Consider the following 18,790-nt stretch of genomic DNA (forward strand, 5'->3'; position numbering starts at 1 on the left):
CGCAGGGCGGAAATCGGTGGGCGCCGGCGCCAGGCGTCTCCCTGGTGACGAGCCGCCGCGTGCTGCTCCCCGGGGCCGGGCCGCCGTCATCTTTATCGCGCGCCTTGGGCCGCCCGTCGTACCCGCTTGTTCTCGGGCAAAGCAGGGTCCCAGCCACCAAGAAGTTCAAGGAAGAGGGGAGAGGGGGGGGTCTCGCAGGATAACACAGGCCACCCTGAAACCAGCCCCGCCACAAATGTAACGTCTGTCGGGGGCTTTCACAGCAGGGACAGGTCCATCCTGCGCCTCCAGGCCGCAGTGGTGGTGAGAAGCCCTGCGTGGGGGGTTTGCGTCTGTCCCTTGGCTTGCTTTGGCCGGGAGGCGGCAGGATGGACGGGGAGTGCGCCCGGCTCCTGCCCCCCGTCTGCGCCGTTCTGGCCGACGCCAGGCAACTCGTCTCCGACGACACCTGTTTAGAGAAGTTGCTGGACTGGTTTAAGGCACTGACGGAAGCAGGTAACTGGGGTTTGCCCAAGGTTGCTTACGGCTGATGAACGACGAGGGGAAAAAACCCAAACAATATCACTTTTTAGAAGTGACAGTGCGTAGGGCACAACGCCTGGCTGTACCCTATAGATTATAAATAACATGGTCGCTTGCTCTTGGCTGATCGCACCTTGCAAGTGGAGGGGTGCTTTCGTATGGGAATTAGTGAAGAAAAAAAAAAGCTGTACAGTAAATGTTTATTTTCTTGGTGCTATCTCCTGATGGGCTGTGATCCTTGCTCTTCATAGGATGTCACTGAAAGCCTGTGAAAGGGTGCCTACATGCAGGTGTGGAGGCTGCTCCGACAGGCTGCAATTACAGTGCGTCAGAGCAGACTCGATTAATCAATGTAATTACCGCACTCCAGCCAGCCTCTGCATTTCGTGTATCCGTGTTCACGTGCTTTAAAATGCCGGTGGGGGCACTTTATCTAAAGCTCATTCGACAAGTTTTTTATAAAGCACCTGCACTGCTATTTTGAAGCACGGAGACACTGACACACATAGCGCTCTGGGTGCTCCAGTTAAAGTGCCCCCACATTCAAAGCACCCATATAGACGTCCTAATTTTTTTCTAAATATACAAGGTGTTGCTAATGGATAACAAAATGATTATGTTCTGGCTTTACGGGAGCCTGCTGAAACTCTAGGACAGAATAAAAAGACATCCCTTAGAAATGATAACCAGGTGTTGCTCCATCTCCCACGGATAATATTTCTTCCACAGAATCCAGCCTGCTGCTCTTACAGGAGAATCCATGCTTGACAGAGCTTGTCACCTGTGTGCTAAAATTGGAAGACCCAAGTCCCAGCATTGTCTCCTTTATTCTGAGATTAACAGGGATTTTTGCAGCCTCCGAAAGCTGCTTCCAGCACTTGCAGGTGAGTCAAGGGACTAGTTTCAGACTGCAAATTAAACCTGCATGCAATGCTATCATAGTCTAGCTGCTTTTTCTATATAACATCATTCAAAAGAAAAATTGTTCAAATATTGTTGGAGTGGGAGAGGGGGGACATGGGGGTGGAAAGCAGTAAAAGCAGCTCCTTGCATCCAGCTGGTTGCATATACAGGACAGCTGTCAGATCCTTGGGAGAGGAAGTAATGACATGGAAAGTGCCACCCCCAAATTGGATTGTGTAATGGTGATGTGTGTGACTACCACACGTGCTGTTTTCTTTCATTGACATAGGATAAGTACACTGTTCACATTCTTATAGGAGTATTGTCTTCAGCGACTCTCAACTTTGCATCTCCTCAGTTCTTCATATGTATGTCATTCCAAACAAACCAATATATTTGCATGCAACAATGGGGAGGGGGATACTGGTGTGGTTTTGTTATAGACCAGCATGTTAGACCTAAGAACAGGATGAGTGGTTCTTAGCACCTACCTAGCGTATGTGGAAGAAAAAATGTTGTGGCTTCTTTAATTTGGGATACTTCCTGGAGGTCTCCTACAGTTAATAGGAAATCATCATTAGAGTTTAAAGTACTCTAATGCACTCAGGATGAGGTAACTATTTGGGACGTCTTTATGATGGGTAAAGACGGAAACTAGTCACTGAACTGGAAGCAGGTAGCTGCATTGGTCCCAGTGATCATAGTCTGATTACACTCATTGTGAGAAGACTCTCTCAATGGCTCCAGAAAAAGGCCAACTACTCAGAGCTGTACAGAGTTATACGCAAAATTGATTGTGGTGAGAAGGGAGGGATGAAAGGGTTGGGACAAAGATGTGTGAAATTTGGCCGTTCTTGTTAGAAGTTAATAACACCATGGTTAAGGACCTGTGATTCTTCACTCAAAGATAACTTTGGCTGAAAGCCTATCCTGTTTAAGTGATATAATGAAGGCAACAATTGGAAAGAAAAGAAAGTAACATAAAACACAGAAAACTGGAGAATAGATAACTGTCCATATCAGTTATCCATGCTTCATTCCTTCCAGTGTATAATAAAAGCTGAAGACAACAGGGAAAAATCCATGGCTGGCAGGGCTAAAGGCAATGTGAAAGAGATTAAGTACGTATATTAGGGACAGAATGATCCTTAGCAGTGATACAGATCAGTTTCTAAGAATAGATGATAAAATAGGTATTAATGATGCAAAAAAGGCAGACATGCCATAAATTTCTGTTCTGTATTTGGTGAGAAGGAGGATGTATTCGTATCACAGAAGAATGCCAAAGTCCTATCTAGTCCACTAGTAACTAAGAAAAATGTTATGCAGCATCATTGGATTAAATATGTTGAAATGACTGGGGCTGGGTAACCTGTACAGAAGAGACCCCAAAAAAAGTTGGCTGTGGGGATTCCTGGGTTAAGGATCATTTTCAATAAATCTTGAACTGGAAGACTAGAAGAGTGCTAACCTTGTGCTAATGTTTAGAGGTGCATTGATGTATTGGTCCATATCAGATCAGCACCAATAAAAGGAAAATTGACATTATTGGCAATTGGCTTTTTTTGGCTGGTGTAGCTGATAATGTCACTGATAAATGTTGTATTCATGTGTACAGCCGCAGCATGCACGGGGCCAGGAATGCAGCCTGGCAGCTTGGAGAGCAGTGTCCAACTGGTAAGGGGCAGATTGAGGCCCTCACAGTGAAGGAAAGAGAGGGGCAGGCACAGGCATTGGCCAGCCGGGGACAAGCGGGGAGGGGATGGAGCCATGGGCAGCTTGTCAGGGGGAGAGGGGGGAGCATGGGAGGGTAGAAAGGGGGGCAGCTCCCCACTGCTGCATGCACCCCTGGGGGAGGTGTGTGCCCTCCGGATTTGTGCACAGAGCAAGGGTGGGCTGTCTGCTGAAGTTCAGGGCCAGGGGCTGTGCTGGCCTTTTCCCAGCAGGGGGCCTGGGCCGGGATTGTGCTCGGGGTGGGCCAGGGCAGGGTGGGTGGTGGTGCTGGGACACTATGGGGTGGGCTGCAGCCACCCCAAAATTCACTGTAGCACCCCCTTGCCAGCGCCACCCCTGATCTCCTTGAGCACAGCCATGGCCCAACCCCTCCCACTGGGAAGAGGCTGGCGCAGCCCCTGGCCCAAGCCCACAGGAGGCATCTTGCCCAAGCCCTGCGCACAAACCCCAGGGACACATGCTACCCCTGGCTCCATCCCATGCCCTGGACAGTGCCTGCCCCGCCCCAGTTCCACTCTCTCCCTCACTGTGGGGGCCTCAGTCTGTCCCCCCGCAACCATGCCCCTTGCCCTCTCCATGCCTCCTCCCCACCACAGACTTACTGACCGAATGCTGCTTTCCAAGCTGCTGGGCTGCATTTCGGCTATCAGATCAGTATTGGCCGATATGGCTGGTTAATAATTGGCCATCAATATCAGCCAAAAAAATCTTCATCGGTGCACCCCTACTAATATTGTGAGGGTAGCGGTCAGCAGGAGATCAAGACATTTAAAGAAAATGTGCCTTGTCAAACAAACCTGATTCCATTCTTGGAGACTACACGTTTGGTTGATGAAGGTAACTGTAAGGACATAAGAGGTTTTACTGACACATTCAACCCACCACCACATAACACTGACTTTATTCATAGTTCAAAATGACAGTTTTTAAATTGCATGCTAAATGGAGCAAGAACTAGCTGACACATTCCAAAAAGTAGTAGTTGCTACTGAGGAACCTTCAAACAGGTGTCCCTTTCAGTGGGGTTTTACAGAGATAGTGTTATGCCCGATACAATTCCAGGTCACTGATGAAAATCTTGAAGCGAATATAAATTGCTTCTGATAAAATTTACAAATGAGAAGACTGGCAGAGTAGTACAGGCATCCCGCATCTTACACAGGGGTTACATTCTAAAGGCAGCGCGTAAAGGTGAAAATTGCATATAGTGAAATCGCGTATTACCGTGCCAGCGGTGACTGCCTCTGCCTTTAAAACCTGCCACGGAGCCACGCTTAGAGCTGTGCGGCCGGCGGCAGCGGCGCAGGATGGTGGTGGAGGTGGCTGCATGCTGCCTGGCCACCACCGCGGCCGGCAGCTGGCCACACAGCTCCAGGCATGTCCCCGTGGCAGCGGCGGGAGGTTTTGGAGGCAGAGGCAGTTACCGCTGGCAGCGTGGTGGTGGCCAGGCCTCCAGGTAAGCGGTAGCGCCGCGTGCAGACTCAAGCCCCGCCCCCCCACCCACATATAGTTGAATTCACGCAAGTTAAATGCGCGTAAGATGCAGGATGCCTGTAATTATTAAAGACGGGGCAACAGTGCAGTGAGCTGGATCTTTTGGTATTCTGGGCCCACATGACAGGTTTTTAATACAGCCCAGTACACATCTTAAACATCTAGGAACAAGAAGTGCAGCTATGCCTAAAGAATGAAGAACTTTGTGGAAGATATGCTTCAGTAAGACCCCAGATATTAGCTGTAGCAAAGGAAGAGTTGGGGAAGCTCTATGGTCTCTAGTGGTTGTTTCTGGTTTTAAGCTCTAGGAATCTGTGAAGGAGACAGTCAGACTCGTGGGTGCTGGTTTCCATCTGGGAACGAGGAGGAAAATGTAACCATTTAAATCCATGGAGTACAACAGTGATCTAAATACTGTTTTGCTCAGTAGGCTTATGAGAGCGTCTTTCAGTAGGTTTACTTCAGATAAAGCTTGCTAGCATATATGAAACAAATTAGCAAACACCAATACATTAATGTAGACTTGCAAACCCACTGTGCTGTGGAAATTCTGACTAATACAGTCCCTGCTTTCTTGTTTCCATCTTGCACACAGAGTAATCATCATTTATACATTGCTTTTCATCTTCAAAGCACTGCAATCCCACAGCACTGGCTGGGTAACGGTACCTCAGTTCTACAGAGTCCTTGGATGTAAATTGCAGTAATAGAGTATGGGGAGTGGGGAGTTGTATGGTTATGGTAGGGACAGGTATCCACAATTTATGCTCTCTGAAAGCGAGATAAATACTATTTTTTTAAATCCCTTGTTACATATGTCAGTAGAAAAAAAACGAATTGAGCGGTATCCCTGGAAGGAAGAGAATGCTTGTGAATAAGAAAAAGTCTGAAAACTCCTATGACTGTTACCCATAGGAGTTTTTTCCCCAAAGCTTAAGGAAACTCTTAGTCCCTTTATGCAACACTTGCGTTGTTCTTAGGCTGAGCCTGTGGTTGAATAAGCATTTTCACTAGGTATCCATAGCACCCTCTCATGAGACTGCTGTAATGAGGCAGCTACACTACCAAATGGACTCTCACACACTATCGTCCCCAGAAGTTCGCCCGCTGCATCTGCTTACCAGGGCTGTCTCTTCTGGTCTCAGCAGGGGGAGTTCTTGTCCAGTCTCTTTGGAGAAGAGGGGCCTATCAACAGTTCACTGTGGGAAGATGCCTCTGTGCGGAGCGGCTGGGTCGAAGGTGTGCGTAGCATGGTGCGGCACCAGAGCACCATCCAGTTCCTGTGCAGCAGTGGTGAGTGTTGCCTGTCTTAGTCCTTTGTATCTGCCTCTCTAACCCATTGCTTGGGGGCTGCTTGAGAGGGGGAGTCAAAACATGATGCTGTAGATGCCATTTTCCTTCCAAAATGGAAAGGAAATGAGGAAACGAGGACAGAAAACGTTCACGTCTTTATAAAAAATAACTTTGCTTTATTTTTGTTCATCGGACATATATTTCAAGGTTCTTCAGTACAAAAATAGCACATGTTGGATGGACAAATACAAACTTCCTCAGGGACAGAGTAAAAACAGTTTATCAGAAGGATGCCAACATTTTATTTGTAATTATTACCAGAAGGGGGAGTACAAGACTATGATGCTTTAGGGAAATTTGATAGGGGTTCATTCCTGCAAACTTACCTGTACAGGTATACCTTACTCACTTGAGCAGTTCCATTGACTTCAGTAAGATGATGTGAGTAAGTAGGACCCGCTTAGGTGAGAGAACGTATGGAGGGCTGGGCCCATGTTTTGCAACCCACCTCTCAATCTAATTTACCATTTGCTGGAGTTAATCCTTCATAGATGCTATCAGATGAAACACATTTATGTTGAACTACTTTTTTGTTAATGAGTTTCTAGTATCACCTGAGAATGTGGAAGCCTTCAGTTTCTGCTGTTTGGGTTTACTTTTTGCACTGCCTTCATTTTTGATGATGAAAACCAGTCAGTTTTACTTCCTTGTTTTTAACAAAAGGAATGTTGCTCTCTAGGGCATAACTACTGCAAAAGAACTATCCCAACACAAACTTCTGCAGATTGTAGGATTCTGAAATCATTCCCTCCCAACCCAAAAAAAGATTTAATTATGGGTATAATCTGATTACAGCCCATATGCACTTATATTTGGAAAACACATTTTATAAGGGAAGCAGTAAGCCATTGTGCTAATTCATTGACTTCTCAATCAGTGCATATTTAGTCTTTCATGTTCGTGTTGCATTCTTTTCCATGTGATGTACTCTTAGGACGTATGGGATTGCAAGAAGGTCTCCAGTTTACAGAAAAACTTATTTTGAACGCTGTGCTCTCTTTCATCAATACAGGAGCCATTGATGTGATCTTCACGCTGCAGGGAGACCCCAGCCTGTTTGTGGCTTCAGCTGTCAATCGGCTCCTAGTGCATATTCTCACTTTCTCTCTGCAGTCCGAAACAACTAGCCCTCTCAGCATGAAGGACTGCAGTTGGCCAATGTGTGCCCAAATGATAATGGCACACATTGAAAAGTCTCTTAAATCCAGCTCCGTCTCTCGTATCAAGCAAGCCTTGAAGCTGCTAACTAGTGTGTTTGGATGCTGTCATGACCAATGGACTGAAATTCTTTGGTCACGGATAGCAGAGCCAATTGAATCTCTCCTGAAGGAAGAGCCAGTCCAAACAGGACATTCGCTAGTGGACCTGTTCCTTAGCATGGCAAGGTAAACATCTCTTAGAAATTTGGAGTCAGGCAAATGCCGACCAAAGTTTTCAAGAAATAACTGCCTTTCCAAGGTATATGCACATTAAATAGATGCCAACACTTCTTTCTCACAGGTCTCCTGTGTTTGGCTGTCCTGAGTGCAGCCTGTGGACATCAGTGACACATGCACTGAAGTTCTTAAACCCAGCACAAGCTGGTCCTCTGGCTTTGGGAGTTCTGAAGCGCCAAGAATGGTATGACTTGTTGCTATGGAACTCACTTTTTTATACTATTGGAATATGGTTCTGCAAATCCCTGAAGCTGTTGTGCTGTATCAAGAAGAAAACTTTTTTGCTGCACCTTGCTGCCCATGTAAGGTTGTTACAGCCAAAAAAGGGGTCTAGGAGTCCAGGAGCTATAGGTGGTGATAATTAGGATGACAGTGTTCAAAGGGGAAGGAACAGGAGAAGCAAAGGCATGCACTCTTCAGTCTCTCCTTGAGGGCAGGAATGGCTAGCTCACTTTAAACTTCTAGCACCAAAGTTACAATAGTTAGGGTAGACACTACTTTGAGTGCAAATCAAACTCAATACTTATCTCTCTCTGTCTGATTCTCTCTATTCCTTCCCCTTCACACATGTGATATCTATAACATGAGCACTTCTTTTGGCAGCAGGAATACCTCTCTCTGCTCTAGGAACCACTAATCCACCTATTGTTTGCCTTCCCCTCTGATCGTCTCTGCCATGCATTTGCATTTTCACAGACCTGCATTTTTGCATACTGGCTTGGCTTCTATCCCATCCAGGAGAGCACAAAACAATTGCAGACTTTCCCTCTGCCTTGAAGAAGGGTGTTTGTACCCAAAAGCTTGCAAAGAACAATTTTTCCAACTATGTAGTTGCTCTAATAAAAGATACCACATTTACCCACAGAATCTTGTCTGCCTCTAACCCAGCAGGGAGTTAGTCTGAATTAACACTAAATAAGCTACCTGCTGTGGTGCAGGCTGAGTAATGCCTGCATTCTGAGAGTGTGATGACTGTTTTGATTGGAAAAGGTCACCCGGGACCCTTCCCTTCAAGATACCCTCTCACTCCAGATCCTAACAACCGTTGCTGCTCTGAGGCTACTTGGGAACCACAAGACACTTTCTCCCTTGACTCCTGGCTGAGCCAGAGAGGCTAGAATTAAACTTAAAGCCTTGGATAACTATATTCTTTGTCACCAGCTGCTGGACACTTTGTGGCTGGAGGACTGTCGTCCTGAATTGTAATAAATTAACTCATCCACCTTTTGGGGGGCAAGTGCTTTGGGGAGGAACTGAAGTGTTCACTGTTGCTTCCTCTTTTTGAAGCCCACAGGCCGTAAGGATCCAGGCCCTGAATGTCCTGCTTCAGCCAATGGACTGTGTTTTGAGATCAGCCTCCCAACCTGTGGAATGCCCAGGTATAGTGGGGATAGACAAGCAACTAATCCACCTTCAAGAGACAAGAATGTGTCCTGTGCAAAGGAAAAAGGCATGAGTGCTCCCTTAAATAAAAGTAGTCTAAGCAACAGGTGCTTAGTAGTGGGACCAAGTTAAGAACAGCAGCATTTGTGGTAAAACTACAAGAATGGAGGATGTCTTATTGGAGAAGGAGTCTTTTAGTAAATTGCTTCATTTCTTCACTTAAAAGTCTCAGCTGTCTTCTCTATCAAACACTGTTGCTTTCTTCCATGCTGGCTCTGCTAATCTCCGTTGTCCCTTCCAGGTTTCCTGGGTGAGTCTGTAAAGGATTCTGCTGTTGTTGAGAATCTTCTGTCCTCCAAGCCATCTTGTGCTGCTCTCCTGTGTCAGACTTTAGCTCATCTGGAGGAGCTGCTGTGCATGGTAACTTTCAGGGAAGGAGTGGGTTCACTCAAAGCTGGCATTAAGATTGGTTACCAACTTCCACTATAGGGTTTAACAGAAATAGAGCAGGGCTTGCACAGATGACTTATTTAACTGTACATGGCATTGCTGAGAAATCTAATGTCCTTTTTGCCTCTGTCCCAGTTGTATAACATAGGAATTCCTATTTCATTTTTTAAAGAGGGACTACATTTGACTTCTATGCATCCACTGTAAAAGTGAGTTTGAACCTACTGTTCAGTCCATGTAAGCTGGGACAGATTCATCTCTCCTCTTTCACTCACCTATATGCAAATTTACCAGCTAGAACTGCAAGAGTTTGAACTGATGAAGTCAAAACAGACTGCTGTTACCTCACATGGTCAACTGGTCACACTGTGTCTAGAAGTAATGATAAGTGGTCCTCTTGCCTGTGCAGTGGCATTTTGGGACAGGATGAGAATGCCTCAATAACTGTCTGACTTCTGTGATATCAGAGATGGGCTTGTTAAAACTAAACAGGCTTCTGCCAGTCCTACCCAACCTCTCTCTTGCTACTTGTATTTTTATATTGTGTACACATACAGATGCGCAACAGACACACTGGAAAACTTACCTGATTTCTCTCTTAGGCTAGTTTGCCAGTGGATGTGCCCCATATACCTCTGCTGCAATCTGTCATGATAACATTACAATTCTGTAATGGCCTTGCAACTCCAGTCTCCTGTCTGGGAAGTAGGATGAGCAGAATCCTGATTGGTTGCTTCAGAGTTCAGAGGTCAGCGCTTGACCTTCTGGGAGCTCTGTCTCAGTGGGCAAGTGAGTGAATCTTTTCCAGAATTTATGCTCCAGTACATTTATTTTTGAATCTTTGGTCATTCTGGGTTTAAAGGGAGCTCAGAGTACCACGTGCCCCTTCCCTTTTTAAACTTCTGGGTCTGGGACTGCTGTCTTGTGGTACGAAAAAGATCCCATTTGAGGCTCCTTCTGCTGTATGTCAGTTCGGCAACACATCTTTATCTCTGGTAGAGTAGCGCACTTAATGATCAAAGTAGTTTTGCTAATTAGGATCTTTCTTTTTTCCCTTGATTTCAGACCTAAGGCATTTTAGTTTTTAACAGGATGAAACTTGTTTGCTCTCCCCCACTCCCCTACCAGCCAGAAGTCATTTTAGGAACCGTAAATGTAGTTTCAATAGTGGATTTTTCTGGGTCCAGTAATATTGACCCCTCAGTTATTACTTTTCCTGTATTTCAGGTGCTGTTGCATTCAAGGAAAGTGTATTTGATATCCTTCTTAAATACCTGGAGGGTCCAGATAGCAGTCCTACCGTAAGTACAGAATCCTGAGATCCAGAGGAACAGTGGTTAGCTGGAGTAGCTTATCTGGTTCCACTAAAATGTGTTTGAAACTGTAAACAACTGCTTCTCAATAAAATACGTGCTGGAACATTTAAGAGCTTTGTGTCTCAGTTCTGAGACACACACAGGAAGTGGCTTAAGTGTTCTTGACCTAGTAAGTACATGACATAAGTAAGGTCAATGCCCTTAGAAGGAGAGAGAGGCAATTATATGCAGTAGTACTATTGATGCACTAAACTTCCCTCAGCCTTGAGTTTCTAGTCTTTGGTGCTGGGTTTGCCTGCATATGGGTAAAATGATGATTGGGAATATCCTGGAGGGTTAAGACACTGGGAAGCCAGCAGCTAGCATTACCCAGTTAGGAGTGGACGTATTCTAGGAGCTTGCTAGGAACACAAGCACGCAGCATTAGAATCCTTGGCTTCAGCAGCTTCATCTATGGTCACAGAGGATGTTGACTTGCTGTCCCTAGCAATTTCTCTGCGAAGGGGAGGATGAAGCCTACGTCATCCAGTGAGGAAGCAAACATGCTTCCTGTAGTAGTTACGTTTACAATTTTTATTGCTTTGTTTTCAGGTTCTGAAAAAATCATTTCAAGCTACATTCAAATGGATTTTGTGCTTATGTGACCCTCCCAGCTTCAGCAGTCACTGGCAGCAGACTGAGCAGGTTCTTCAACGTAAGGAAGTTCTTAATTGGGGTAAACTGAAACCACTGGCCAAGAGTTTAGTTATTGCAGCCATAGTTCTAAGTCAAAAGTGGTAGCATCATAGAAGGGCTGCCTTGCTTTCCCTTCACTCTCAGCATACTGAGTGCACTTATACTTTATAAGACAGCACTAATATAGACCAGTGGCCAATCTGATGTGCCAGAGAGCTGAAGGAGGTATGCAGGAGCACTACAATACATTGTATAAAATGCTTAAAAGGACACAAGTGCTCTGAAGAAATGCTACTTGTACACTTCGTGTTCATCCAGACTCATGGCTGGCTTTCTGCAGGTCTGTTCCTGGCACTGCAGAAGCGGATGTGCAGCCCTTGCTGGGAAGTCCGGGACTCTGCCCTGGAGTTTCTCACCCTCCTAGTTAAACACTTGAGAGGTACGTGCAGAGATGGAAACACTTCAAACAGTTAAATGCCTAGAAGCAAAATGCAGCCAGTGAAAGTTGGTGAACCTTCCCTCTAGGAGATGGGGAGGCTGCACAAGTGATGCATGCTTACTGAACGACAGAGCCCAGTTGTGCCAGGCCTTTCTCCACACTGCAGGCTGACCATTCATTGCCCCTGGAGTGGGAGTCCAGGCACTGTAGCTGGGGCAGGAGCCCACTATAGCTCCTGTGTGGTGGCAGAAAGGGAAGAGTCCCTTTTTTCTTTACTTCTGTCTTCAAGCAAAGGAACTCTCCAGCACAAAGTCAAGTTGCCTGAGCAGTTTGTGCCCCTGCTTAGGACCATCTGTACATACTGCCAGTGGCACTTTGAGTAATAGTCAACGTGTATTTCATAGCTTTGAAACTAGAAGGATTAGACTTCTTTTCTTTGGATGAAATCTTAAATCCAACAAGCTGAGGCAAGGGCCTGACTTTCCAAGGGGAGAGTTTTTTTTCTGGCAGGAGTGTGCAGATGGATTTTCTGACTTCCAGCACTGAGGTGGGTTTGGAGTTTGACTGGGGGAGGATCTTGCCAGCAGCTGTCTGGTCTCTGCAGTGGATCAGCTCACTGGCAGCTGTCCCTGTAGTCAGTGGGCATAGTTACACGATGCATGGGGCTGTTTGCAGTGGAAACAGTTTGGAGCTGGTTAGTGGAATAAAGTTTTTTCTGTGGACTTGTGTATTTACAGAGCAGGATGGGTTCAGGCAAGTTCTCTTCTCTTCGGAGGTGCCAGGACTTACAGAGGATCTTCTTCGAGACCCAGAGAGTTACGTGCGAGCAAGTGCTGTGGCTGCCATGGGGCAGCTTTCCTTCATCACTCACCTTGTCTCAAACATACCTGCCCCAGATGATGGAAACAACAAAGAGGTACAGCAGAAGAGAATGTTAAACTAGTCCAACCCACAGTATAGTTCAGCAAAACTCCTCATCAGCAATTGTACTGCTGTTAAGTTAGAGCACAACTTTTGGAACTCTTTAAACATTGCTTAAAAAAATACTGGGGACTGGTGTGAAAACTGGGGAGGCAGATTCCACAGCTGTTTAAGATGCGTCAGCAGTAGAGCGAGACTGGATTGTTCTGAGCTCTTTAACCCTTATTTCCTTCTTTCTCTTTGCCCCTTTTGTTCTTAGGAAGACATTGTAACAGAGTTACACGAAATCTTATCCACCGACTCGGAGGGCTTCCCTCGAAGGGCTGTGATCCGAGTCTTCACTGACTGGCTGAGAGAAGGCCACGCAGAGGTGCTAAAAGACACTGAGCAGTTTGTCTCCCGAGCAATCCAGGCTGTGAACGGTGACTTAGACTGGGAAGTCAAAGTCAGTGGTCTGGAACTGGCTCAAGTGTTTTCTGCCCAGACGCTTAGCCAGCTTGGCCTTGCTGGATGCCCATATTCTGCTGACTTATCCTCTGCCACCCGCTCCGCTCGTCTGAACGAGTCCCTGCAGATATTTCAGCGAGTGAAATTGTTTGAGTTCCTGTTTGGTGCATTGTGCGACTGTGACAGGCCAGTAGCTCAGAAAGCCTGCGAAATTCTCCTGGCCTTGAAAGCTCAGCTCTGTGATGATAGCCCAACAGACAGGCTGGGACCTGGAGGTTTACCTGCAGAAGTGCACAGCCTCGCTCAGTTAGAAACGACTGTGAGGACATGGATGTCCCAGGCCCAGACCAATCCCAGTGGTGATGGCAATGGGGTTAGCTCCCAGGAGCCACACAGTGTCCTGCTGGTTCTGGGAACAGTTGACTTAGAGGGGCTCCGCGCAGCTCTGGATAAGAGTAGTGATCACATTGAGAAGAGCCCCCAGTCCCTCCTGCAGGACATCCTGGCTACTGTGGGGACACTGGAGGAGAATGAAGCTGACTGCTACTGACCTCTGTGCTAGGCTTCTGCTCTGAGTGGGCATTAATTGAAGCCACTGTCTGGTTGCAGGAGAATTTGTTTGCTACCCACGAGTAGAGATGAGGGATATAGTCTGGAGAAAGACAAGCTGTTAGGGAGTCTGTCCTCCTCCTGGGCCTTTCCCTCTCTTGAATGGGTTAGACCGTCTTTTGGGCGTGCTGCCATTTCCCATGTGGTGCAGTAATTGCCAAAGAACAATTTTTGTTAAATGCACGTTTTATATTAAATTGTTTCTCAGCCGGATGCCTCCACTTCATTTTAACACACATCCTTTGCTTTAGCCTGCGCTAGGGAAACTTGCCTAGAAAGCCACTCATTCGAAATGGGTTAAAAGTGCCGGCGGGTACAAGGCCAAGAAACTGATGGGCCCTTTTTCAAAGGCAGGATTTTAAGCCTGTTTAGAAGCCGATTCCATGAGGCTGAGACATTAAAAGGGATCTATCCAATCTGGCCTTGCCCATATTACTCTTCTAAAAACGAGAGGCGTGCAGCAAGCTTCCGTGCTACAGAATAGGTCTAAGGCCACAAGAGACCACTAAAGACAAGTCTTAACAGGGCACTGAATACTTGTAATTATGGAAGCAGGGTAAGTAAGAACAATATTAGCTAATTGCTTTTCCTGGCAGGTGAAAACCAGAGGTGCTAGAAATGACCCTGCCTCCAGAGGGTCTCTGGCCCCAATCCAGTCACCAACCCTTCAGAGTACTGTTAGTCTTTATGCAAGAGGAGCTGGAAAAGCTGCTTTTGGATGCAAAGGCTTTAGGCACCTAAAGCTTTCAGACTAAACACCACCACCAGGCTTCTGGTTTTGTCTCTTGTAAACAAGTCTCTTTAATTAAAAAGAGCAGCTCACCTAAGTGGCAGCACTGCTTTCTGAGAAGAGTTTGACAGCTCTTAGAAGGCAGCTGGGAAAGGACTGTGCCGTTTACAACTTTAGCAGACTCAGAAAAAAAGGAGACTGCATTAAAAATCCTCCTACACAGTGAGGAGAAAGGTAACCATAGCAATAGTCTCAAACCATAGCTAAGCCCCCTGAACAGAGCTAGTACTATATGGATAATGCCTTGGAGTCAGGCCAAGAACAAACCATTCCTTTTCTGTGGGAGGATACAGAAGAGGGTATATCCTTCCTCATCGAGATTCTTGAATTCTTAACTGCTGCAGCTGGGGATTTTTGAATTCATGGCATACCCTTTTATGAGTCTGGGCAACTTACCTGCCCCTCTGCACAGAGGCTTCCACACAAGCCTAAAGTCTGTTGATGGCAGCTCTTCAAAGAAGTAGCAGCTTCTGGCGATGTACATCCCTACCCAGGCAGGGGCTGTTCCTGACCAGAGAGAGGAAAAAAATAGAACAGTAAGTGTAAGCTGGCCATTTCCTCCCAGATGTTCAAGCTTAGAAGCTGCAAGGGTTGCTAAAGAAGTGGCCAGCTACATTTAAGGTAGCAGATTGTTCTGCAGCCACCTTCTCCCATTGCAAACTTATCAGGCCCTGCTGATAAGCAGGTTTTAGCAATTCAGAAGCACCTCTCATTGCATGCATCCGCACATGCAAGCACATGCGCTTGCAGCAGCTCAAATAGAAACTGCAAATTTGAGCCAGGGCTTTTTGCCTCAGCACACGTGCTCGGACATGCACTTCGTTGTGGAGCAAATTGTGCGACTTGGGGCAAAATAACCCTGCCTGGATCCTCCTGGATATGTAGCCAGGGAGAGCCAGAGCCCAGGGCCAGCACCTGTGCTGTCCCCAGCAGTATAAAAAGCTGCCCTGTCCTGGTCCCATCTGTACCAAGAGTTGCCCTGGCAAGCAGCTCAGGGCTACTCACTCAGGAGCTTCTGGGGTCCGGCCACTTGGTACCTGGGGACACTACCCCTTGTGCCAGCTGGACTGCTGCAGCAGCATCCCAAATCCATTTTTCAAAATACCCCAAAATATCCATGTTTTTCCACAATTAAAACAAAAGACCAATCCACACACACACCCACCCAGAGAGAGAGAGCAGCAATGAGTTGGGCAATGCTTTATTGGCATAGTTACAAAGTTAAAGCAATGTGGAAGCCTACCGGTGTCTATCATCATGATAAAATAAATTCTAAATACCTATATGTGTTGATGTGTAATTTTGGTTTTCTTCGCACATGATGGGTGTGTGATGAGGGGATGTGGTGTTTGCAGGCAGGGGGTGGGAAGAGGTGTGGGTGTGTGTGGAGGGATGTGGGTTGGTGTGGGTAGGTGTGGGACGATTGCTGGGGGAACTGGGTGTGGGGGACCTTGTGGGGGGGCTGCTCAGGAGGGGTGGGCCCCACAGGGTGAACCCCCCCAGGACATGGAATCCCCCCCTGGGCCTCAGCTCCACCCTGGAAGGCACCAGCCCCCCTGCCCAGGGCCCATAACTTACCTTTAGCAGCAGCAGCAGGAGTGGGGCGCTCTGAGCCATGGTGGCAGGATCCGGTGCAGCACACAGGGACCACGCACCAGACTAAGTGGGTAAACAATGCCACTTTACCCACTAGATAACTTAGACACTAGGCTGAGTCATGGCACAACTGAAGCTGAGGGCTTCTCTGCAGTGGAAATGAAGGTTTCCTGTCATTCAGAAGAAAGGGTTCAGTTGGCAGGATGGCTAATGGGGATGTTTTCATAAGCAAGGCTCTGCACAGTGAAAAGCTCTCAAGCTTCCAACAATTAGGAAGCTAAAAAAATACTGACTTTTATTTTTTTGCACCTTTCTTTCCTCTGAGCTGTCTAAGTTTCCCTACTTTGCTGTTCCTTGCAGTTTTTTACAGCACTCTATTCTTCCAGCCCCTTGATAGCACCGGGAGGCTGAGACTGGCATCCTAACTTTGACAGCAAGAGGGAAAAAGCTAAGTGGTGTGGAAATCAGAGCAACAAGAACACCAAAACTAGCAGGGAGTAGAAAGATCGAGGAGAGGAGGGTGGCAAAACAAACCCTACTTTCCCTGCTGCCAAGATCCATGTGGTTCTTAGATGGAAACAGGATCTGCACACTCAGAACTTACCTGTAATTGAACCCAGGGCAATCCCACCAGCTACAGGGATTTCCCCAAGGACTTCCATTCTGAGAGCTACAGAGAAGTAGGGATTGAGTTTGAAATGAGCCACAGCTCATGGACCTTGCTTTTTGAGGGATCTTCCTTCTGTACCTTTCATTGGAACCAGGCCTCTGGAACATCCTAGAGCTGGTGCTGGCAACTTAGGGCCCACGGACCAGATCTGATAGCAACTAGATCCAGTCTTGCTCAGAGGATTGGTGGCATGAGGCTGCCCTGCACTGCTTATCTGCTCCACAGTGCTCCCCTCCACTACAGAGCCTGCTGCCCTACAGTGTCTGAACTTACACCTACTGCTAAGGGGTTGGTCTGAAAGCTGGCTGCTTGGAGGGGCAGACAATAGTTTGATATGCACGAGCCTCCCAGGTGTGGCCTCCAGGGCTGTGCCCTTTGCAGAGGAGCCCAAGCTCCTCTCTCTCAGATTTTACCTTCTGCAGTAGAGTTGCCTGCTTCTGCATAACGAACACTGCCACAGTCTTGCAGGGCAGGGAGGAATCAGGACTATAATCCCTAATGCTTCATAAAATGCCAGCCTTTTATTTATAAGTTGCTCCCTATCAGTGAGTCTTCCCCTCTAGAAAGAGCATCATGTCAAACTAATTTGACTCTTGAGTCTTCCGTGGGAAGAATAAATGTAGTTTGACACCGGGGCTCTTTAATTCCTATCCACCAATGGCCGCAGCACAGCCAGAGGATAGAGGCTTTTCCTGCAGAGATTCTGTCTTGCAGAACTTGGGATTTCATAAGAGATCTTCAAGCACGTGCCCTGGTTGCTCAGGAGTTTGTGTCCTGCACACACAAAAACCCTCAAAGGTTGCAGGTATCTTGCTCTCCAGCACCTCATTACGTAGGTTCAAGGACACGTTTAGGCAATGGTCTGCCCATATAGGACACCGATGATGACGGACAACACGGTAGAGATGGGAAGAACTTCATGGCTGTGTGAACAGACCTGCAGGGGCTGACCTGATCTATCATGGAAGAAGTCCCAAAAGGCCCACACCGAACCCTTGCAGTTTTAAAGACCCCAAACTTTGTGCCTATAGGAGGTAGACACCCGTGAGGCTTGTCCAAATGCACAGTGCAGCCCTTGTAAGCGAATTCTCTGCTGCCTTCAGCTGTTTGTTGGAATAACACTTTCAGCATGTGGCCAGATACATCCCCATCGGGAGCTGCAAAGAAAACACAGCATCAAAACCATTAAGACTCAAAAGTCAGATCTAGTTTGACATGTTTGTGCAGCATGCCCCGGAAGCAGAAACCTTCCCCCGCCGCCACCGAGAATGTCACTTAGAAAAACAATGTTTTCAAAAGGCTGCTCATGAAAGAGGAAGGAATCGCAGCTTATCTTGGGAGAGTGTCATCTCCGCTCAGTGCGACAGAAGCCCCATCCTCTCTGTGCTGGGTGCATATGTGAATCTTAGGTGTATTTCTTCATTTAACACATTTCAGCACCGTTCTGGTGAATGATTGTTCATCTTTTTAGCCACTTATGCACAGGCAGCAGACAGCACAACAGATCCTTGTTTTTGGCTAGGTCCTACACATACAGTGCCTTAATGAATTTTGGCAAGGTGTGGGTCTGTTTTAATTGATGGGGCAAAAAAATATCTACAGCTGTACTTCTAATTCGTAGCTCTTATGGACCTATATCACCTGTGATTAGCAAAGGAAGATACAGCTGGAGGAAGGTCCCTGAAGAGGTCCAACCCCCTACCCAGATAGGGGTACCCAGACAGGGGTCCAACCCCCTAGCCAGACAGTTTAGATATCTCTATCTAAACCATCCCCCCCACATGCTTATCTAAACCTTCCAGTAGCAGATTCCACAACCTCATCGTGCGCCCGGAGTTAAGAAAAAAACCACTCCAGCGTAAATCATGTGCCTACATCCTTAGTTCTTGTTGTTTCCTTCTGGACTCTTCAGGTTTCCTGCATCTTTTGGAAGTGTGTTGTCCAAAGCCGGACACTGCTCCAGATGACACCTCCACACTGCTGAGTGAGTGGCAGAACTGCTTCCTGCAACTTGTGCATAACGCTCCTGTTAAAACATCCCCGTCTTAGTTT

General features: G+C 46.9%; 1 protein-coding gene across 1 annotated transcript; it reads left to right on the forward strand.

Annotated features, from left to right (window-relative positions):
- The first annotated feature begins 52 nt into the window (after positions 1-52).
- BRAT1 (BRCA1 associated ATM activator 1) lies at positions 53-15,757 on the forward strand. The gene is made up of 13 exons (XM_006260638.4): positions 53-495; positions 1,252-1,406; positions 5,799-5,946; positions 7,019-7,391; positions 7,507-7,626; positions 8,730-8,821; positions 9,127-9,245; positions 9,878-10,064; positions 10,503-10,576; positions 11,183-11,285; positions 11,607-11,705; positions 12,443-12,621; positions 12,886-15,757. The coding sequence occupies exons 1-13, from the start codon at positions 369-371 to the stop codon at positions 13,621-13,623; spliced, it is 2,514 nt and encodes an 837-aa protein (XP_006260700.2). The 5' UTR covers positions 53-368; the 3' UTR covers positions 13,624-15,757.
- Positions 15,758-18,790: the final 3,033 nt, after the last annotated feature.

This window comes from Alligator mississippiensis, chromosome 13, assembly GCF_030867095.1.
Source record: "Alligator mississippiensis isolate rAllMis1 chromosome 13, rAllMis1, whole genome shotgun sequence".
Lineage (NCBI taxonomy): Eukaryota > Metazoa > Chordata > Crocodylia > Alligatoridae > Alligator > Alligator mississippiensis.

Coding starts and splice junctions, on each gene's coding strand:
- BRAT1 (XM_006260638.4), top strand. CDS start 369: ATGGACGGGGAGTGCGCCCGGCTCCTGCCCCCCGTCTGCGCCGTTCTG. Junction 1,407..5,798: donor GCTGCTTCCAGCACTTGCAG/GTGAGTCAAGGG, acceptor TTCTGGTCTCAG/CAGGGGGAGTTCTTGTCCAG. Junction 11,706..12,442: donor CCTAGTTAAACACTTGAGAG/GTACGTGCAGAG, acceptor GTGTATTTACAG/AGCAGGATGGGTTCAGGCAA.